The sequence below is a fragment of the Pimephales promelas genome, chromosome 17 (genome assembly GCF_988280905.1).
Source record: "Pimephales promelas chromosome 17, fPimPro1.hap1.1, whole genome shotgun sequence".
NCBI classification, from domain to species: Eukaryota; Metazoa; Chordata; class Actinopteri; order Cypriniformes; family Leuciscidae; genus Pimephales; species Pimephales promelas.
In genome coordinates, this window is record NC_142785.1 from 4,244,671 (window position 1) to 4,268,319 (window position 23,649).

The 23,649-nt window shown below is 41.9% G+C and overlaps 2 protein-coding genes across 3 annotated transcripts in view; both read left to right on the forward strand.

The window, feature by feature from the left end:
• Positions 1-5,658, forward strand: part of itgam.3 (integrin, alpha M (complement component 3 receptor 3 subunit), tandem duplicate 3) — a 33,308-nt gene extending 27,650 nt beyond the window's left edge. The window contains 9 exon segments of the mRNA XM_089122482.1: positions 3,507-3,586; positions 3,764-3,854; positions 3,889-3,892; positions 3,959-4,029; positions 4,125-4,220; positions 4,947-5,057; positions 5,134-5,256; positions 5,389-5,487; positions 5,572-5,658. Coding sequence (XP_088978608.1) covers positions 3,507-3,586; positions 3,764-3,854; positions 3,889-3,892; positions 3,959-4,029; positions 4,125-4,220; positions 4,947-5,057; positions 5,134-5,256; positions 5,389-5,487; positions 5,572-5,658 — 762 coding nt within the window.
• Positions 5,659-6,531: 873 nt separating this feature from the next.
• itgam.1 (integrin, alpha M (complement component 3 receptor 3 subunit), tandem duplicate 1) overlaps positions 6,532-23,649 on the forward strand; it is a 48,519-nt gene continuing 31,401 nt past the window's right edge. Inside the window, exons 1-2 of one of the 2 annotated variants that reach the window (XM_089121789.1) lie at positions 6,532-6,635; positions 22,343-22,466. In XM_089121789.1, the coding sequence (XP_088977915.1) occupies positions 6,596-6,635; positions 22,343-22,466 (164 nt within the window). In that variant the 5' untranslated portion in view covers positions 6,532-6,595. Of the gene's footprint in view, positions 6,636-19,178; positions 19,322-22,342; positions 22,467-23,649 lie in introns of those variants that run through there. The other variant, XM_089121790.1, reaches the window with a different exon arrangement.

A 23,649-nucleotide genomic window follows, 5' to 3' on the forward strand; every position in this document is an offset into this window, starting at 1 on the left:
AAATTAGATCCTCTAGTGCGTGGACTGAAGACGCGAGAAAGAGGAGATGAGAAATAAAAGGGCGGCCTTGTGGAATAATGCGCATGGCGAAGTTTAAGTGGCCGAGCATGGATAGGAGTTCGCGTTTGGAACACTCTGGACTGTCCGCGAGGGTAGATGAGATGAGGATTATCCTATCAATTTTCTCCTTGGGCAGGGAGGCCTGGAATCGAACTGAATCTAGATTAATGCCAAGGAACTCGATGGATGTAGCGGGACCCATGGTTTTTTCCTGGGCGATGGGGATTCCGAGCTCGGAAAAGACTTTTTGAACTGTGAGGATCTGGGCTGCTGGAATGGCGCCAGGAGGCGAAATTATTAGAAAATCGTCCAGCAGGTGAATGAGGTGAGGAATTGCGTAATTGTTTGACAAGATCCAGCAAACGGCTTCAGATAGCATGTCGAAAATTTTGGGGCTGCTTTTGCATCCAAAAGTTAAGCGTACGGCGAAATAAAATTTCTCATGCCAGCGCACGCCGAATAAGTGCCATGAATCCGGGTGGATGGGCATCACTTTAAAAGCTGAAGTGATGTCAATTTTAGCGAGCCAGGCACCCCGACCCACGATTTTAATCAGGTCGATTGCGTGATCTACGTCGTGGTATTTGAAAGAAAATTCATTGAGTGGGATCAGGCTGTTAATGCTTGGGAACATGGACTTATGTGGAGCTGACAGATCGACTATGAGGCGTTTCTTACCTGAAAACTTTCTCGTAGCCACTCCAATGGGGCTAATGCGAAAATTTTTGAAAGGAGGCTCGTCAAAAGGGCCGATCATAAAGCCTGACTCGACTTCTTTTTTAATCAGGTTGTCTACCACGTCGGGCTCAGCGAGAGCCGATTGGAGATTATCGCAGATGATGTTTTGGGAGAGCGGACAAACCACTCCAGGTTTAAAGCCGTGTAGTAGGCCAGACAGCAGATATTCGGTGAATTCGGAGTCCGGGTGGTGAGCTAGTTCGATGGAAAGGCGAGAAATATTCACAGGAGTCGATAAATAATTTCTAGATTTTTTATTGACATCTTTATATACAGGGCATACGGGACGGGCATGAGCACCGCCGCAAAAGCTGCATATGTGCAAGTACCGACAACGCTGCCTGGTGCATTTGCCAATGTTAAAATTGTTGCAAGGCTGTTTGTTGTCTGTGAGTGCTCTGGAGCTGAATTTAGCCTCGTGAAGGTTGCTAGTCGCCGGTCTTGGTGTGTAGCTAGTGGATTTGACTGGAGCTGTTTCAGGGCGTGGAGAAACGAAGGGGTTAACTTGGGGACACGATGTCGTGGGATGCGACACTGACCTACAGACCGCGCAGGAAATATTCCTGCAGCCGAGGAAGACTCTACTGTGTAAGTCAGTGTCTAGTGCTCCCCAGTAAGGGCATTGGTTCCACTGAGAAACCCTAACGGCGCATTTTGCTGAAAAGAGTTTGTGGTAAGTGTAAAAGTGCCCTCCCCCGTAGGACAACGCGAGCTCGGCTATCAGTGCTAAATAGTCGTTCAGTTCGCGTCGTCTATGGGGGAAGGCTGAGCAAATGATGTCTGTGTAGTGGCTGAAAGCAATTGAAAACTCTGGAAAAGAAAGTAAACGTGACGAATGTGTATTTTGATTTTTTAAAGTGACTGAAAAATCCCCGCAGTCTAACTGACGGTTGGAATCGGATACGGGAAAAAGAGAAAGTAAATGTGAGAGATCTACATCCGCACCTGCCATAATCTGTGCTCGGATGTTTTGAGTCACCGGGGGAGGCTCCAGAGCGACGGCGTTTGGTGGAACTGGCATCGGGGAAGCTGTGAAAAGAGAATATTGTGATTTGGCATTTAGAAGAGAGCTGTAAGGGAGAGAAGCCTGGGCTGCGACTGTCGGCGGAGGCAGCCTCACGCTTAGGTCGGCCTGTGGGGCTTGAGAAGGAAGATTGAAATAAGCACCAGAGGGAAAAGGAGAAAATGGATGAGATGCCTGAGCCTGTGTTGCAAGCGGAGGTGGTCTTGCGCTTGCTTGGGCTGCAGGCCACTGAAAAGGGGAGGGGTTAGTCGCAGGAAACTGATGGAAAGTTTGAGCCTCTGCCGCTAGCGGAGGCAACCTCACGCTAGCGTTTGCTACGGGAGCCGGAGGCCACTGCAGAGGAAAGGGGTTAGAAACAGCAGGAGGAAAAAACTGGGAAGCGGAATGTGAGCCGGCGGGCCCAGCTGTGAATGGCGCTGCGGCGGGAAGCGCCGTGCTGAAAAGCTGAGGTGAAGCGAGAGGCGAGTGATGTCTCGTGGCGGTGGAATCTGGAGCGCGACCCAGGCTCGCAGAAATCCTGGCGCTCCGGGCCGAAGCGCGCGGAAAACCAGACCTTGTACGGGAAGGTTGCAGAGTCGGGCGAGGCGAGTTCAGGGCCTCGCGAGAATTTCCCGGCCTGCTGGCCGCCTTGGAACCTGGGGTGGATCTAGGAGAGATGTTTGATGATTGCAAGGTAACGTACATGTTGTAAAGTTGCACTTTAGTCATCCTGCGCGAGGGCTGAAAATCTGAGTTTATCAGCGCTTGTCTTAGACTCAAGACTGTCCACTTTTCAATAGGCGGAATCGTTGGCACGGCCGAACGATAGGAGGACGCTGGGGAGGAAGCTGGAGTCCTCGCCGGTGGAGGTGAGGGTAAGCCCCGGCGTCTTGGCATGCAAGGAGTTGTTTGTACCGACCGGCGCCCACGAGATGAAACGTGGGGCTCGGAGGCGGTATCAGGTGGAGAAGTTGTCCTGGGGCCAGCTGATGGCGGCGGAGCATGGTTGAGGTCGTCATCGGATGTTGAAAGTTGCATTTGGGACATCTTTTTGCAAAGCAGTACACCAAATGCTGAGAACAGTCGAGGAATAAGGGTGAGTCAACTGTGTGTTTTTATAGGCTTTACTTGTGCTGATTGAGTGAACCAGTTGATTACTGATTGCTGACAGCTGGCTGACTTGATTGTTTGATCATTAGAACGTGATCCTCCCGAAACTTGTTAATAAAACATCGATTATTGACACCAGGCTCAGCAAACGACTCGTTTTTCAAAGTGGGGAACTATGACGTCAAAGAGGATAAAACACCACCCCCGCAGAAGAAGATTCAACACGGCCGGTTTAGCCCCGCCCACCGATTCGCGCATTACACGCATAGCTAAATAACATAGATGCCTACCTCGTGATGACAAACCGGATCGAGAGTGAAACTCATTATAATATGCAAAACTGTTATCCACTCATAGCAGGACGGTTACTTCCAAGTCTTCAATGCGAGATGCCCATAAAAACCGGCTGTTTTTGAGCTGGTCTCAAAACTAGGGTAGAAAATAGCCTATTACTTATTCATTTTGATGTTTTTTAATGTAAAAACCAAGCGAACGTCATAAGTTGACCTCAGACAACAATATAAAAAAATTAAAAAGCCAGTTCATGACACCTTTAAAAGTTTTATAATGATTATTTCTTACCTCATTATTGCAGGCTGTGTTTCACATTATTTACATTATTAATAAAGAGAGTAATTTTGACCAAAAGGTGACATTCAGTGCATCTGTTACCAGGTATAGTGTTCATTTTTACTTTTATACTCAAGTCATCTGAAGTTGCTAATTGTGTGTTCTACAGTATAGTATACAATTAGCATGTTCAGTGCTAATTGAAATCTACAGTATATCAAATGTATCTGAATTACGTTGACATGCGTAGTAGCACAAACTTAAATATTCTGTCATTTCCAGTGGAAATATGAATCACTCTGAAAACAGTGAACTATTAAAAATGAGAACCATCGGTGTGAAACATGCAATCTATGTTGCCTTGTTGAGGTCAGTGCTTTTATTTTGCTGTAGTATTTTCATAAGAGAAAAGTCATTTTGCTTCTCTCTTATTTCTTTTCATAACTTCACCTACTGTATTCTGTGTTTCTCCTACAGATTCCAGCATTTACATAAATTTCACGAGTGGAAAAAACAATCTGGGAAAACCAGTGAAAAAGATATTGGAGGTGAAGATGCTTCTTCCTTTATTTAACCTCATATCCGTACTGAAACAAAATCAGTTGTCTGTATCAATAAATCTCCTTCTGTTTATGTCTCTAAGGTAAAGAATGACTTTAGAGAGCTAAATTTGACCGTTTTCATTAGAGTACCTGTAAAACTGGGAGCTGAAAAAATCTGGGCTGACAATAAGTTGAAGGTAAAAGCGTATGCAAAGTATGAATCAAGGAGAAATAAACAATAAAATAGCACAAATGCTTTTTCATTATTGTAGTCCACATTTTTGTGGTCCAAATGTACATATTTATGCACTAAAATTGTCTGTCAAAGCTGGACAACATACTTAGACAATACAAAAAATAATAAATTTTGTTCCATGGAAAAAGGAAAGTCTTGTGAGTTTGGAATGGCATGAAGACAACATTATTTGTGGGTGAACTATCACTTTAAGTTACAAATATGTTTTTCTTTATAAAAGATTCCAGATTGCTTAAGGGAAGAAGATGAACAACCCACCACTAGTGATTTTCTAAAAGCGCTCAAAAAGAAAACTGTATAAGTGAGTAATTTTTGATGTAATAATTTATGTATTAACTTTTTATTTGAAATTTTAAATAAATGATATACTTTAAATGTAAATAATTTGTCAAATGAAACTTGTTGGATTTCCCAGCTAACAGAATTTTGTTATAAGAACGTTCTCCAATTATTCAGTGTTGGTTCTAGGAACGTGAAAAATGTCCTGTTTTCTTGACGTTAGAGGATATGTTTTAAAAGGTATAATGTTCCTCAAACGTTCTTTAAACGTCAAGAAAACTGGACGTTTTCCACATTCCCAGAACCAACACTAAATATTTAGAAAACGTTCTTATAACAAAATTCTGTTAGCTGGAGTTAAACATGTTGTAATATGTCTTTCTGCCAGAACTGCTCTGTGGCGGTGTGTGCAGTGTTCAGGTGTGATGTGAATCTGATGAGAAATGAAAGGCAGTTCTATAATATCTGTAGCAATCTGAGCTCTGGATGGATTGAGCAGGTATCTGAAGTATTGAAATCTTTGTTAGAACAACGATATCTTCCATTTTAATTCACAATATTCATAATCTTTATAGATCGGGGTTAGGTCTGCTTCTTTTGAGTTGGTCAGTACAGCATCTCTGAATTATGATGAGGACAAATATACATACTTCTCTGATTCTCTCAGCTCTGCACTAGGTAAGGAATACTTCACTAAAGCCTGTTATAATTATCCAGCTGTTAGTGACGTTCATGGGAGACGTTAACATTGTACTGTCTACTTGAGATAGAGTTGTATGTACCATCTAATTGGATGAAATCTTTGTGTGCATGTGAAGGTGAACACTCAGGTGGAGGTCTATGAAGAACCCAGCCTCCTTAAGGAGGTTACTGGAGGAGTTACTGGAGGACTGTTGATCATCTCACTCATCACAGCCATCCTCTATAAGGTGCCATACACCAGCCTGTTTATAATTCATAAGTAGAGAACTTTAACACAATATATAATGATGTCTTTCCTTTTTCTCTTATAGTCTGGGTTTTTCAAAAGAAAGGCCAAGCATCAGATAAAGGATTCAACACAAGAAGCTGATGACCTGGAATATCTAGATAGAAATTAATGCAGCATTGATTTATTGCTTTTTTATATAAAAAATATATAATATTCTTAGGCCGTGTGTCCACCAAAGCATTTTTAACCAGCTGAAAACGCCAGACGCTCTGCTAAAGACACCGTGCTTTGGGCGCTTGAGAGCGTTTTGGCAGCGCAGCGGTTTTTCCGTTGAGATGTTTCGTTGCTATGATTCAAAAGTGAGAGTCGACTCTGAGTCTATGAAATGAATTGTTTTTGAAATGAGTCATTAGCTGGTTCGTAGTGACGTAGATACATACTGGCCACGCCCAGTTACTGTGTGCGCAGACGGAAGTGTGAACTTGAAGTCTACACATTCAAATCCTTCATCATAGCATCATGTCGAGAAGACGCTGTGTTCTACAATGCAAAGATAGTTCACCCACTTTGTTTTCATTTACCAGGGACGAGCATGTGAAGAATCGGTGGTTAGAGTTCATATTTGCAACGATACCACAACAGTATAGCCCGATTGTGTTCTCATCATTTTAATTAATCGTTCAAAAACATAAATGAATTCAAATGTGGATTCGCAAGCGGTTGTTCCTGAAGGAGGGCTCAGTAACTTACTTACCCAGTGTATATGGATCAGCTTCCTCCTTCGAATCACAACCTGTAAGTATTATTAATAATTGTTGCTTTTATGGGTTTTGAACTATGGTTTTGAACGGTTTTGTTGCGTTGGGGCGCGAGGCAGTATGTGTGTGCGTGTGTATCTCTGTGTGTGTGTGTAAGTTACGCGCTCAGCGCAGCTTCTAGGGCTTATCTTTTTTTGAATCCTCATTTCCTTTTTGTGAAATTGTTGTTCCTCTTTAGTTAAGTTCTTCTACCCCTTTTAATAACTAACCCAGCCTACATCGATTATCATCTTCTCTTTCATTCATTGTCTTGACTGTTACACCTCATGCATCCTCCATACTGTTATAATGGACCAGAACTTCTGTATCAGATTATGCATCTTTTTTGGTAAGATATTTACTATTTTATTCCATATAGCCTATACTTTTTTGTTATTTTGTAAACTACCTCAATAGCTGCTTATTTCCACTCTAAGCCTTCTTATAATGACCGCGTCGGTTGTGGAAAAAGCACAAAGTGAACTTCTGCAGTTCACTGACAAGGTAACATTACTAGTTCTTCATTTAGTTTAAGTTTTTCAATGATATTTATATTCTATTTTATCACATCTTTATTTCGATTAGCTACTTCAAGACACGAATATTTACAGGTATTCACAAATTATTTAGGCGAATGGCAGCCTGGGACACAAGCCGCGAATTTCACAGGAATACACGTCACTCTGTTGCTATAATAATTTACATTCGGCGACTGTAGAATGGTGAATAATGACATAGGGCTAGTCTTTACGCCTACTTGAAAACTTAGGCAGAATAAATGAAATACGGCATGCAAGTAGCTAGACAAATGGTCAAGTACAAAGACCGAAAGTGTGGGTATATTTGTACAAGGCAGTTGTGTCGAAACGACCGTCGAATTGATGAACAGTATTGTATTGAAGTGACGTCACGCACGCGATGCACTGTAAAAAAATATTGTTGGTTTAACTTAAAAAATTAAGTAACTTGGTTGAGTGAGTTAAAACAATGAAGGAGATTGATTTAATCACCAGAAACTCAAAATAATAAGTTATCTGAACTAAATAAATTATTTCAGTTGATTTGACAAAAGAAAAAATGTTGTGATAACAAATCTTGAAAATATTTTTTTACAGTGTGGGGAGTCAGCTTTCAGGCAAGTTAAAACACATCTTCACTTTCATTTATTGCATTGACTGTCCCACCTCATGTGGATAATCCGTAATTCGTTTGTAATTATAAAACGAAAATACCGTTTTTCAGTTTTTTTCTTTCAAATAGAAAAACCAAATATCTGTTTTTGCTGTCAGGATCAAAAAAACGAAAAACCAATTAAAACATCCCGTTTTTAGTTTTTGGAAATCATCTTGTCATTATTCCTTTTTAAACAAAGAATGAAGTGAGTCTTTGAACTTCTGTCAATTCGTTTTTCGTTTATAAACCAAAAACTGAAGTCATGTGGTCTATTCCTTTTTTGGAAGCGAAGGTAACCGGAAACACTTTCAAAATAAAAGTAACTAGTTGGCCAGGTGATTGTACTAAAACTGAACTAATATAATTTTTTTTTTTAGTAAAACTAAAGTAGCACTGGGTGTAAAAATCAATTTAGTTAACTGAAATAAAAATTAAAACTTATAAAATAATAACTCTGGCTGTTAAGGAGAATTAAACATTTCTAAGTCATTGGTGAATACAGTGAAGCATGTCTCTGCATTGTAACTCTTTCACTAGCATATATGCCCTAAAATTATTTACAAGCATAGTGGGTGAGTGAAGACTACAACCTACTGTAAATGTTATAAGGTTATACTTTTATATAGTTCCTCCACCAGGTTGTGGTTAGGCTATTATTGCCTCTGCAGTGGACAGATGTAGATTTAGGCCCTGTCCACACTACTGCGTTTTCGTTTAAAAACGGAGACCTTTTGCTACGTTTGCACCTCCCGTCCACACTAAAACGGGAAAAACGAAGACCTAAAACGGAGAAGTTTAGAAACGCTGCAGCTGCGTTTTGCGTTTTGAAACTCCGGAGGGCGTTTTAGTGTGGACGAGACAAAACGGAGGAGTTTACAAACGATGACGCAGAGGCTCACGCTCGGCTCTATGATTGGGTGTCATCAGTCATGACGTGTCCTTCCCTGATTCGCCAACCACTGTTTACACCGGCACGCGCATGCCCAGTGTTGGTGAATGGTCACGTGATCTGCGTTTTCAGTCGTTTTAATGTGGACGGAGATCAATTCTAATACGCAGACAAAACGCTGGTGTGGACGGAGATCGTATTCGTTTTAATTCTCCGTTTTTAAACGAAAACGCAGTAGTGTGGACAGGGCCTTAGCCAGAGCCAGGATGTTATTGTGCAAATACAGCCTCCTCCTGAGAGCAGCACATTCCCCTTGTAGTGTTTTACTGAAGTTAAAGATAATAAATAATGCTCTCCAATCTTTTTTACATAAAGTGTGGTGTTGGTTGTGTGTGCAAGTGAAAGAGTTGCGATGCAGATCCCTGCTTCACTGTACCGTTGTACATTATGATGTTCATTTGTATTTAAAGTCATAAACTGACATCATCCAATTCCACAAAAGTAGTGCCACAATTCAAAGATGTGGCTTAACATAAACCATAATGTAAATACTGAAAGTGACAACAAGGCCCTTTTATGGTGCCGGAGGAAGGAGTGGTGTTCTGCTTTGTCCTGCCTGTCCAGCATTTATTTGAAGAGAGAGTGATGGTAGGTGACTGGGGCCAGTCTTGCTACTATCATCAGTCTTTAAAGGTGCCATCTGTAAAAATTGAGGTTAAAATATCCCAAAAATGAGCTACACGCATCAAAAGATTGAGAAGAAATAAGGTTGATGATGTCATTAAAAAACTGACACGTTATAGTGCTGCCGAGATATTAATCTGAATTAGCATGCTAAATTACTAGCCCCGGCCCGGCAGGTGTCGTAATACCAGTTTCGACCATGGGAGGCGGTATGCGGGCGGGCAACGTTAGCACCAGCCAAACTGCAGTACACGAGTGAGTCGCGCTCGCGCCAGCTTGTGTTTACTTGAACCTGACGTCAGTCGTGTGGAAAATACAGCCCACTACTACATTTCAGTTCAGGGAAGAGTTAAAAAACAATAATTGGTCGATATTATGCATGAGGAATACATTTTGGTAAGTTGTAGCATACTTTATCTTTTAACAGTGTTCGTGTTCTTTTACCATTAGCTAGTAGAGATGATCGGTTCACGTGTGCTAGGGATCTGTCGTGTAAAGCGCCAATACTGTATTTATTGTTTGAATTGCATAATAAAATGAACAGAATCTGAGAGCTGAGATCGGTCTCCGTGTCCTTTTCTGTGCATGACAAAATTGATGTGTGGCGTGAGAGTGTGTGAAAAGTGTTGTGAGAGTTGGCAGCTCTGAAAGACGCTAGCGTGGTCCACATCAGGGAATGCTGTCTGTCAAATTAATTCAAACTAATGATAAAAAATGTAATATGAACAAATCGAATATCATAAAACTAGAAATAATAGCCTGGGCTTTAATTTTCCCATATCGTCGAAATGCACCGACTTGTCTATGAGACGGCCCTTATAATTTAGTATTGAGATGTTGTTCATTTAGTCTCTAATCTCTGAAAATCTCCAAATGCTCCACGTGAAACTGCGGTCTTCCAACCTTTTACTATCGTGTCAATTGATTTGATTAATATGCACGAGGGAGACAGAGCAACACAGCACTCGCCCATATTGTTTGAAGACATGAGAGAGCGCGTGGCCGTGGAGGTATTTCTGGAGGTATACTGCCCCCATCTGGTATGGAACATGTTGTATGATTTGATTTTAAATCCCAGAGGGCACCTTTAAACTCTGCAAAAAGTGCACAGGCTCACATCCTCCAGGTATTGGGGAAAATCTGGAAGGTCCTGAGATGAGTACCAGGGAGAAAAATTAAATGATTTAACTTCACTTTTATTTTATTTTACACAAGTACCAAAAGTACAGAGCACTGCCTTTCCCTGGTGGTTCATCAAACAGAATTAATCCCCCAAAAAAGCACTGAAAGATCTGAAAGTCCCAGATAATTTTTGACCGAGTAATGCTGGGTTTCACACACAAGTAGGTCTTCATAATTAATGAGAACTACAAGCTGCATTAACCCTTGTGCATCCTTATGGAAATTTTTTTGTCCTTTTTAGATTTTTTTTTTTTAATCACCTTGCCTGTGTTAATGCTAATTTGGCACAGGTGTGTGTATTTTTATAGAATTTTACTATTTCACCGCCATTTTCTTAAAAAATATAGCCTATATTTTTTTGCACTAGGTACACAAAAACTCCCTCTCAGCACCTTTTGGAAAAAAATGTCCCCGTTTAAACCATAGACTGTAAAAAATATGGACAAAGCGTCTGTGACGTCACCCATAGACTCTCTGAAGAACGGTTTTGAAGCTGTTTATGGGGGGTATGGGCGGCGCTATACTGGAAAATCTTGGAAAATACAAAATACAAAAGTTTCAGAAAGGATACAGAGGTGGTATGACGTGTTGTGTCAGATCATGGCCGAGACGTCAAATTCACTCGGCGCAGCCCATTATCAGCTGTCAATCAAAGTTAACCGCCCTTATTTGTCATACGTTTTATATCTAAATATGATCTAAACTAACGAGTTAGAAAAAAATTCACCCCCCTCACAGTTGTCAGGCACGCGGAACATATTGAAGATTACAATAAAAGTCCATGGGACCAAACTGTAAACATATGAATTTATGCTGTGAAAATGGACATTATAACATGACGTCTATGGATATTTGCTCCCTTTTTGGACCGGCCTCTAGCGGATTTGAGATGTATTGCAGTTTATTGCACTTCCGGGTAGGCTTCATCTTTCAGATTAGAATGTTGCCGCTTGATTTAAACCCATTAAAAACGCAATTTTTAAAACCGCAATTTTTAATCCCAGGGCCATTTAACTATAAAATGATGCAATCTTTGTTAAGAGGCTTTTATTCTGTTGACAAGGCTCCAAAATTTTTATTTTAACTTTTTTTTTATCAGATGGTGCCATTTGTCTAGGTTTGACATATAAGACAAATATGGCTTTATTCCTGTTTTCTTATTAACGTTAATTGTGTGTTGGTGTCGATGTTAGAGTGTGGTTTGTACGTGTGTAACACATTTTTTTGTGTGTTTATATGTGTTTGTTTGCCTGTAATATTTGAGAGAGAAAAACTCATTTGCAAATCTAAAATCCAATCACTGAGTGCACCAGTGGAGTTTTGCTGGCACCCAATGGGGAAAATCTGTTACTGCACCCAAACAAACTCTTACCGAAAGCAAATTTTTTAGATATCTAACTTAAATTTGAAACACAACCTATTCAGAATCATGGCTTTGATTTTGGCTTGGTTTTAGAGTTCAACCTGATTTATAAAATATATATTTTATAAATTATGTTTTTTATAAATAATTTTCATAAACCTATACCTATATAACGTCTCGGTTACATATGTAACCCTGAGTACAGGGAACGAAGATGTGTCGTCGGGGAGTTCCCTGACGAATCGGGATCACACTAGGGAGCCTTATTACCTCTGATAGAATTAACAACGAGCCAATAACAATTGGCATGCAATCTTTACATTCCGTGAGCCGCCTACAAGCGCGGCTATAAAAGCGGAAGTAAACATTGCATAGACGCTTTTCGCTGAGGAGCCAAACAGAGCATGTGGCATAATGGGTCACCGAAGAGACCACTGGACATTACACCCAGTCTACACAACAACTCACTTAGAGGTAGTAGACCTGGCGCCTGGCGGTCCGCCACGCCAGGCACCGAGGGGTGATGGAGGAACTCCCAAGGTTAACCAACGTAGGGCGCCAACGGAGCAAAATACGCACGTATCCGCCTGAGGCACGGAGTGGCGTAGCAAGCCGACACAACCTATTCCCTTGCACCACTTGCCGTAGCGAGTACTCGGGAGAAAACAGGTTCCACACGTAGGTTATAGAATCTAGCGAACGTGTTTGGTGTCGCCCAGCCCGCAGCTCTACAGATGTCTGTCAGCGAGGCGCCTTGAGCCAAAGCCCAAGAGGCGGCAACACCTCTCGTGGAGTGAGCACACAACCTGGGAGGACAAGGCTCACCCGTAGCTTCATACGCTCGGGTGATAGCAACCACTAACCAGTGGGCTAACCTCTGCTTGGAGACCGACTTCCCTTTCTGCTGGCCTCCGTAACAGACAAAGAGCTGGTCTGAGGTCCTGAATCTTTGCGTTCTGTCAATGTAAACTCACAGGGCGCGGACAGGACAGAGAAAAGCTAGGGCTGGGTCTGCCTCCTCCTGGGGCAGCGTTTGCAGGTTCACTACCTGGTCCGCGAAGGGAGTGGTAGGAACCTTGGGCACATATCCGGGGCGGGGTCTCAATATAACACGAGAAAGGCCTGGCCCGAACTCTAGGCACGATTCGCCGACCGAAAAAGCCAGCAGATCCCTGAACATCTTGAAAGAGGCCAATGCCAACAGGAGCACTGTCTTAAAGGACATGATACTCAGTTCTACTGTCAGCAAAGGCTCAAAGGGAGGACTTTGGAGAGCTCTCAGTCCCAGAGCTAGGTCCCGAAAGGGTACAGAGTGCTAAACACGAGGCGGATTTAACCTCCTATCACCCTTGAGGAATCTGATGACCAGGTCGTGCTTCCCCACGGACTTACCTTCTACTACATTGTGATGCGCAGCTATTGCTGCAACATGCACCTTGAGGGTGGAAGGGGACAGCCTACGCTCCAACCCATCTTGTAGGAAAGAAAGCACGACTCTAAACGGGCAAGTTCGGGGGTCCTCCTGGCAGGAGGAACACCACTCGACGAACCGGTTCCACTTCAAAGCGTAGAGGTGCCTCGTATAGGTAGCTCTAGCAGAAGTGATGGTTTTTACCACAGCCTGTGGTAGATCACCTAGAACCTCCGCGTCCCATCCAGGGATCAGATATGGAGTTTCCAAAGGTCTGGACTTGGGTGCCATAGAGTGCCCCATCTCTGAGAAAGAAGGTCCTTCCTCAGAGGAATCGGCCAAGGAGGGGCTGTCGCAAGGAGCATGAGTTCCGTGAACCATATCCTGATGGGCCAATACGGCACCACTAACAGGACCTGCTCCTCGTCCTCGAAACGCAGACTTGCGCAGGTCCCGGGCCAGCTGTGGGCCAGGGTGTCTGTGCCGAGGGTCCCCTCGGACAGGGAGTAAAACCACTGGCAGTGGGTCGTGTCTGGAGAAGCAAACAGGTCTACCTGTGTGACTCCAAAAACACTCCAGATCAGCTGAACCACCTGGGGGTGGAGTCACCATTCTCCTGGCAGGGGAGGCAACCGTGAAAGCTCGTCTGCCACATGGTTGAGCTCCCCTGGAACATGAATGGCACGAAGCGACCTCCGATGCTTCTGACTCCACAGGAGGAGGTGGGAGGTGAGTTGCGACATGCGGCGGGAGCGTAGACCACTTTGGCGGTTGATATACGTCACTGTGCTGTGCTGTCCGTACGGATCAGTACGTGCTTGTCTTTGAGAAACCCCTTGAGGCGGCATAAAGCCAAGCGTACTGCTTGCAACTCCAGGCAGTTGATATGCCAATGCAGCTGGGGCCCCGTCCACAGACCCGAGACTGCATGCCCTTTGTACATGGCCCCTCAGCCCATGGCAGAGGCATTTGTGAAAACCACAGCATGCCTGGAAACCTGAACTAAGGGCACTCTGGCAAGAAAGAAACACAGGATCCGACCAAGGGGAGAAGGTTTGGCGACAGTGCATGGTTACTTTGACCCTGAATGTGCCGCTCTGCCACGCCCACCTCGGGACTCGATCGTGAAGCCAGTGCTGGAGCGGTCTCACATGTAACAGGCCGAGCGGTGTTACTGCGGCTGCCATATGCCCCAGGAGCCTCTGAAATAGTTTCAGTGGAACCGCTGTCCTGCCTCGAAAGGACCTGAGGCAGGTGAGCATTGACTGGACCATTCCTCTGTAAGGGGCGCCGTCTGGGCGACAGAGTCCAACTCCATACCGAGATAAGAGATCCTCTGCACGGGGCAAAGTTTGCTCTTGTCCCAGTTGACCTGAAGCCTCAAGCGGCTGAGGTGCCGTAGCACCATGTCCCCTTTGATCGCACAACACCTCTCGCGAGTGAGCCAGAATTAGCCAATCGTCGAGATAGTTGAGGATGTGAACGCCTTGTTCTCTCATGGGAACAATGGCCTCCTCTGCGACTTTCGTGACTTTCCAAACCAATCCTGGGGACAAATGCACTCGAAAAAGCGCTTCTGCGTGAGCATCTTGAAAGGAAGTTTGTGCAGGGCCGCAGGTCCAGGATTTACCGTAACCCACCGCCTTTCTTGGGTACAATGAAGTAGGGGCTGTAGAATGCGGACCTCATCTCGGCAAGAGGGACCGGCTCGATCGTGTCCTTCGCCAGCAGGACATTGATCTCTTTCCGCAGGACAGGGGCATCCACTGACTGCACACGGGTGAAGTGAACGCCCCTGAACCTGGGAGGCTGGCGTGCAAACTGAATTGCATAGCCGAACCGAATGGTGCGGATGAACCATCGGGACGGACCTGGAAGCACTAGCCAGGCTTCCAGGTACCGTCCCAACGAGCCCACCCGAACCACCGGCGTACCCGCAGAGGGGCAGCGAGGTGGAAGGCAGGGACCCGGCTCCAGCGGCAAAATAGACACTGGAAGCGGGGTCTGGGCGGAAGTTCGCCAGGAACCTGCTTCCACCGGGGGGCAGACGGCAGAGAGAGCCCGTGGGCTTTCTGCTGCGGACCGCCCCGTGGCAAGGGGAGGGGAAGAGGCGAAGCACGAGGTCCTGCCTCCTCGCAAGCTGGTCTCTGCCCCTCCAGGGCCAGTCACCGCCAGGTGAGACGCAACCGAGGAAGCGTCGCTGCTATCTGCAGACTGGGAAAAGGGGAACGAGAGCGATGCTGCTCAGAGACAGCATCCACTGCCGTTCAGACGCTCTTGGGTGGAGGAGACCATGTGCCCGCCAGTCTCGACCAAAGATGACCTGAAGAAGGAGGAAACTGCTCTATTATAGATATTGACAGGGCCAGCCCAAAGGGTTGGACTTTGTACTGATACGCTCGACCCTCGAACACAAACCGTAGAAACGGTCTGTGTCGAGGAAGAATCGAGACGTGAAAGTACGCGTCCTTCAGGTCGATCGCTCCAAACCAATCCTGGGGACAAATGCACTCGAAAATGCACTTCTGCGTGAGCATCTTGAAAGGGAGTTTGTGCAGGGCCCGATTCACAACTCGCAGGTCCAGGATTTGCCGTAACCCACCGCCATTCTTGGGTACAATGAAGTAGGGGCTGTAGAACGCGGACCTCATCTCGGCAAGAGGGACCGGCTCGATCGTGTCCTTCGCCAGCAGGACATTGATCTCTTTCCGCAGGACAGGGGCATCCACTGACCGCACACGGGTGAAGTGAACGCCCCTGAACCTGGGAGGCCGGCGTGCAAACTGAATTGCATAGCCGAACCGAATGGTGCGGATGAACCATCGGGGCGGACCTGGAAGCACTAGCCAGGCTTCCAGGTACCGTCTCAACGAGCCCACCCGAACCACCGGTGTACCCGCAGAGGGGCAGCGAGGTGGAAGGCAGGGACCCTGCTCCAGCGGCAAAATAGACACTGGAAGCGGGGTCTGGGCGGAAGTTCGCCAGGAACCTGCTTCCACCGGGGGGCAGACGGCAGAGAGAGCCCGTGGGCTTTCTGCTGCAGGCCGCCCCGTGGCAAGGGGAGGGGAAGAGGCGAAGCACGAGGCCCTGCCTCCTCGCAAGCTGGTCTCTGCCCCTCCGGGCCCAGTCGCCGCCAGGTGAGACGCAACCGAGGAAGCGTCGCTGCTATCTGCAGACTGGGAAGAGGGGAACGAGAGCGATGCTGCTCGGAGACAGCATCCACTGCCGTTCAGACGCTCTTGGGTGGAGGAGACCATGTGCCCGCCAGTCTCGACCAAAGATGACCTGAAGAAGGAGGAAACTGCTCTATTATAGATATTTTGGGTACCGCTGACCAGGTGGTCAACGCGGAACAGGCAAAAAGATTTTCCGCCCGGCCCTTCCCCGGGGGAAGGAAGTGTGCAGAGGTAATAAGGCTCCCTAGTGTGATCCCGAGTCGTCAGGGAACTCCCCGACGACACGTTGGAGTTCCCAGGATGAAAGGGAACTTTTTTTTTTAATTACTTATTATTTTAGTTAAGTTTTAGTTTACTTCAGCAATAATCTGCCATGGGTCTTCTTTAAAATGATACTAAACTAAAGTCTGTGCTCCAAGCTTCACATTTTCATGACAGTTTTTTTGACATGGACATTTTTGTCCTCCTAACTTTTTTTTAATTGATGCACAAGAGTTAAAATATTTCATCTACTTAACTAACATAATAATATTACACTGGAGAAAAATGCAAAGGAAAAATGAAAAGTTTAAAAACTTTATAGATTTGGTGTTTTGGAAGAGTTTGTTTTGGCACAGAAGGGGTCACAGTAGATGGTGGAAGCTGAGAGTTTTTAGCAGCTATAGTGCCATAGAAAGGGGAGCTGGAAGGCAGGTGAGGTTCAGTTTTTTATAAATAATAATAAAAAAATGATTTATAAAATATATTTTTGATAAATTATATTTTTGCACAGTGACATCCTGGCTCTGGCTAAATCTACAGTGCCCTCCACAATTATTGGCACCCCTGTTTAAAATGTGGTCGAGGACTTTTAAAAATTCTCCCTTTTTTTTAAACAACATAGAATCCAAATGCAAAAAAAGATAAAAATCCAACCTTTTATTTAAGTACATTACTTTGGTGGTAAAAAAAAATGTAAAATTTAAAAAAATAAAAACTTCAAATCATTTGTCCCACAATTATTGGCACCCCTGATGTTAATACTTTGTACAACCCCCTTTTGCCAACAAGACAGCACTTAATCTCCTCCTATAACATTTCACAAGATTGGAGAACACAGAGAGAGGGATCTTTGACCATTCTTCTTTGAAAAATCTTTCTAGATCATCCAGAATCCTGGGCCCTCTCTTGTGCACTCTCCTCTTTAGCTCACCCCACAGGTTTTCGATTGGATTGAGGTCTGGGGACTGAGATGGCCATGGGAGGACCTTGAGTTTGTGACTGAACCATTTTTGTGTAGATTTTGCTACACGTTTTGGATCATTATCCTGCTGAAAGACCAAATGACGACCCATCTTCAGCTTTCTGGCAGAGGTTTTTATTTAAAATGTCCTGGTATTTCAAAGCGTTCATAATGCCATGCACCCTAACAAGGTTCCCAGGGCCTTTGGAAGTGAAACAGGCCCACAGCATCACAGATCCTCCACCATACTTCACGGTGGGCATGAGGTACTTTTCGGCATACACATCTTTTGTTTTACACCAGATCCACTTAGAGTGTTTGTTGCCAAAAAGCTCAATCTTAGTCTCATCCGACCAAAGCACACGATCCCAGATGAAGTCCCAGTGCCGCTTGGCAAACTCCAGACGTTTACGTTTGTCAGTGTGTGTGAGAAAAGGCTTTTTCCTAGCATGCCTCCCAAACATCTTGTTGGCATGTAGAGAGCGTCTGATGGTTGTTTTGGAGATTTTGTGACCCCAAGATGCCACTATTTGATGCAATTCTGTGACAGTGAGCTTAGGACTTTGTTTTACTTTTCTTAGCATCCTCCTCACAGTGCGTTGTGGTAAGATAAACTTGGGACCTCTTTCAGCCTTGTTTGTCACTGTTCCAGTTGTTTTAAACTTCTTAATGATTCCTCTAACTTTAGATACGGGCAAGATAAGGTGAGTGGCTATTTTCTTGTAGCCATTGCCTGACTTATAAAGGTCAACACACATCTGCCTTACTTGAATGGTGTGTTCTCTTGTCTTTGCCATGTTGACAAATGGGTAAGAGAATTAGGCCTCTGTGTCATGTCATATTTATACCCCAGGGAAATAGGAAGTCATGAATTACTAATTAAAAGTTCCTAGATATCCTGACCAACATTAGCAACTACAGAAAATATATATATTTTTAAAATCAATTACATTTTTCAGCGGAATTGTTAGGGGTGCCAATAATTGTGGGACACATGATTTGAAGTTTTTATTTTTCTAAATTTAAAAAAAAAATTTACCACCAAAGTAATGTACTTAAATAAAAGGTTGGATTTTTCTCTTTTTTTGCATTTGGGTTCTATGTTGTTTAAAAAAAAGGGAGAATTTTTAAAAGTCCTCGACCACATCTTAAACAGGGGTGCCAATAATTGTGGAGGGCACTGTACATCTGTCCACTGCAGAGGCTATAATAACCACAATCTGGAGGAGGAACTATATAAATGTATAAAAGTACTTAACCTTATAACATTTACAGTAGGTTTTAGTCTTCATTCACCCACTATGCTTGTAAATAATTTTAGGGCATATAGTGAAAGAGTTACAATGCAGAGCCGTGCTTCACTGTATTCACCAGCAATGATTTAGAAATGTTTAGAAACAGCCAGAGTTATTATTTTATTAGTTTTATTTTTTATTTCAGTTAACTAAAGGGTTTTTTACACCCAGTGCTACTTTAGTTTTACTAAAAAAAAAAGTTACATTAGTTCAGTTTTATTCTACAATCACCTAGCTAACTAAAGTTACTTTTATTTTGAAAGTGTTTCAACTTTCCGGTTATATTCGCTTCCAAAAAAGGACGTGACTTCCGTTTTTTCTTTATAAACGAAAAACGAATTGACAGAAGTTCAAAGACTCACTTCATTCTTTGTTTAAAAAGGAATAACGATAAAATGATTTCCAAAAAACGAAAAATGGGCAGTTTTTAATTGGTTTTTCGTTTTTTTATTCCGACAGCAAAAACGGTTATTTCTTTGGTTTTTCTATTTGAAACAAAAAACAGAAAAACGGAATTTTCATTTTATAATTAACGTTATAAACGAATTACGGATTATCCAGAGATCCCCTGACCATTCTCTATAATCTTGAGATTATATTATGGACCAGAACTTCTGTATCAGATTATGCATCTTATGTGGTATGATATTTATTTATTTTCTTCTCTAAGTTTTATTAGCCTAGTTATTTTGAACACACCATCGTTTCCTCATAGCTGCCTATTTCCACTCTTTTGTAAATCTTTTTGCTCACTTTTGTACGATTTGAAAACAGGGAATGGCAATGAGATTTGATCATCATCTGGCTTTACATTCTCTATAGTCTAAATTTGTTCAAATATAAAGCAGTGAAATGAATTGCATTAATTATGTTATCATTAATCATGTCATGTACATTAATAGATTTAAAAAACACAATATATCACTGTAGAAATTAAGTTTAAAGCTCTTTCAGTTTTAACTTTATTGTATATTTACATTCAAAGGCATTGTTGATCTTAAAAAAAATTAGACATTTGGACCTCATAAGTTCAAAACCATGACCGTCTTTCTAAAGTAGTAGCATATGACCAGATATTAAATGTAAATGAGGATGAAAAACTGTCTATTATGGCAAGAATACATTGCAGCAAGTATGCACAATATTCTTCTTAAATGCCCTTCTGTCCAATTCTGTCTCTAATGAGCTTTCTGCCTTCACGCTTTTCACACTCAAACTTCACACATATTCGTATTAAAAAAAAACAAAAAAACAAGTAGCCTACACTTCAGAGGAAACCAAACAAACGTTGTTTTCTGGGTCTGGGCGGCTAATTTGGCTTAAGGGTCCATGTATCTTTTGGTCAAAATGAAAACCATCCCGTTTATTCGTTTTTTAAAAATAAACTAAGATTTTTTTTTTTTTTTTTACTTTTTTTAATAAGTTTTTTATTAGTTGTTTAAAAAACGCAAACATTTGATTTTGGCTCGATTTTTCGTTTGTGGTTTACAAATCGGTTTATGGGTTCCATCAGAGCCGCTCTGGGTTCCATATTTAATTTGCACATGTGGGCGGCGCTCCGCCTTCAGTACGAGCTTTTCTTTCTGTCAGGCAGAAGAGTCACGGATGTGGCACTGACAAATGCACTATAATAATACACTAATAATGCACTATAAAATAATGGGTAACACTTTATTTGAAGGGGTGTGATTGACATGACACTGTCATAAACATGACATAGCCTAACACCTGCAATAAACATGAAGGAGTCTTTTTTTAATGTTTATGACTGTTGTCATTAAGTGTCATTCAGTAAATTATGACACTTTTAATGCAAAGATGACATTGTTTAAAATGTCTTTAAGACATTTTAAACAATGCCAACTTTGCATTAACCCTTGTGCATCAATTAAAAAAAGTTACACATAGGTAGAGGACAAAAATGTCCATGTCAAAAAACTGTCATAAAAATGTGACGCTTCGGAGCACAGACTTAAGTTTGGTATCATTTTAAAGAAGACCCTTTGCAGATTATTGCTGAAGTAAAAAAATAATGATAAGTAAATCCAAAAAAAGTTATATAGGTATGTTTATGAACATTATTTATAAAAAATATTTTATATAAAATATATATTTTATAAATCAGGTTCAACTCAAAAACTGCAATAAAATCAAAGCCATAAATATAAATAGGCTGTGTTCCAAATTTGAGGATGATATCTAAAAAAAAATAGCTTTCGGTAACAGTTTGTTTGGGCGTAGTAACATATTTTCCCCATTGGGTGCCAGCAAACCTCACTGGTGCTCACAGTGAATGGATTTATTAGCAGTTTTTCTCTCTCAGTATTACAAACACACACATATTTTTTTTTATAACACACATACTAACCACACTCTGACATCCATACCAACACACCCACACAAATATCGTTGCATAATTTATCCAGTTGGCTCTGTAGTATGCCGAAGCAGAAAACAGGAATAAAGCGATATTTGTTTTATAGGCCAAACTTAAAAAAATGGCACCATCTGATAAAAAAAAATAGTAAAAAATAAAAATGTGAAGCCTTGCCAACAGAATGAAAGCCTCTTAACAAAGATTGCATAATTTTATAGTTAACTGAACCGGGGATTAAAAATTGCAGTTTTAATGGGTTTCAATGGGGACATTTTTGTCCAAAAGGCGCTGAGAGGAAGTATTATTTGTACCTAATGCAAAAAATATTTTTTTTAAGAAAATGACAGTGAAATAGTAAAATTCCAATAAAAATACACACCTGTGCCAATTTTTTGCAGTTAGCTTTAACAAAGGCAAAGTGATCAAAAAAACAAAACTGAAAAGGACAAAAATGTCCATAAGGATGCACAAGGGTTAAAAGTGTCATAATTCACCGAATGGCGCTTAATGACAACAGTCAAAAACATTCATAAAGACTCCTTCATGTTCATGACGGTGTTAAGTCATGTTTATGACAGTGTCATGTCAGTCTTATGCACACCCCTTCAAATAAAGTGTTACCAGATAATGTCTGAAACCACCACTCACTATCAACTACTACAATATTTGAAGCAGAAATATGTTGCTGGTCAACTCATGCTGCTGCGACTTGCAAGCGACCCCAGTAATGTAAGCCACAGTAGGCCTACATATGACAGATTATTTTAGCATGATGTATTCCCCAATGATAAATACAGTGCAAATAGTTCCGTCTCTTTGAATAAAAGGGAAGTGGAAATAAAAATCAATAATAGACTGAACTGTACCATGATAAAATATGTCCGTAACATGTAACATTAGATGACCGTAGATGCCTTTTAGGCATTCTATTATCTCAAACAGCCTGAAAAATAGTGCATTTAGCGGGAAAAAAATCTCCCCCGGACCCCCCTAGGTTTGGGCTAAGCCCCGAAGGTTTACATTGCCTGGCTCCGCCACTGGTTACCTTTGTTATGTGTTGTGTTAGTTTTTGTCAATCGCCTCTATTGGTGCTACACAGTGAAATAACCGACAGCTGCTGAACTGATGTTTGGCATCTGTTACTATCATGTATTTTAGCATGGCTGCAATGCTGTATTGACCAATGAGCAAGCAGGAATGGAAATTTCAATTTTGTACATTTTAATTGATTTAGCAACTAGAAACTGTTTGACAGTCTTTTTTTATCACTTCTGAACACTTTAGCATCTCAGTCGGTGATGATGGCTTTTAACATTGACCCTGTTTCCTGGAAAACCTTCACTGCACCTTCATCCCCACAGAGACAAAATGGTGCCTTTGGCTACAAGGTGATGCAGAAAGCATCAAGGTGAGAGCAATATAACCACTCATAATGAAAAAGCAAAATAACCTGCTAAGACAGGAAGAACAAAAACACAACCACAGTCAACCACAGTTTAGTAGCCTTTTGGGGAGGGAGGCTCTGCACATAGCGAACAATTATACTGGTTATCATCAAAAATCTTAATGATTTAAAAGGGGGTTTATTCTGAATATGTTCTGTAAAAATCTAGGATGTGTTTAATTAACAATTAATTTGTTGCTTTGCCTGTTTTATTTTTTTTTGATGTGCACATGGCCTCCTGTTATTTTAAGGCCATTTAGTAAAGCGATGCAATTCTGATTGGCTCTCTTGTTTGAATTTGCCTCGCACTGCACCGGCCAATTACATCAATCCACATTGATGCTGAAAGCTTTCAGCTCCAATCTGTCTGAGAGTTTCCACTATGATAAAAATGTGTTCCAGCGCTGGAAAAAATAAAATAAAAATTATTCAGAAAGCCCAGAACAATCTCAAAGTAAATAGAGGTGCTAAAGTGTGATTTTTATGGCGGCCTTGCTTTAACATTAAATGATTTTAATCTTAATTCAAGTGATGAAGGATTTTGAAAGTCTGACAGTGTTGAGTACTACTGGTTACCCTTGCATGATTTAAATGTTTGAAGATAATTAACAGTTGAAAACCTTTGTTAGAAATGTAGAAAAGTAATACAAAGTACTCAAATATTATAAGTTGTATTGCTTTAATAAAGTAAATGTAAAGTAGTGGCACTACTTATTACATTTCAACCCTCTGGTGCTCTACATTTGGGAGTCACGCTTGTTCTTTGAAATTGCTCCACGCAGTAAAACCAATGTAATTTATTTTGTTCAATAATATTTTTTATTTTGTATTTTGAGAGGATTTTAAGGTTCTTATTAATATTTATGCAATAATTATAGTTATTTTTTTGCCATTGAAATTAATACAAAATTTTTTTTTACAAATATTCTTTTCAAATAATGCAGTATTTCATACTAATATAAAGACTAGGCCTTTTAAATCCTTTTTTTTCAAGTCAGATAATATCTGTTGAGAGAAAATCAAATAAAACATGTAATTTCATGGTGTTATATTTAGATGCCTTTATAGCTCTCTGTCTTGGATCTGTTTTGCACTAATGATTTAAATAACAATAAAAAAAATATTTACCTGGAGGATGAAGAAATAA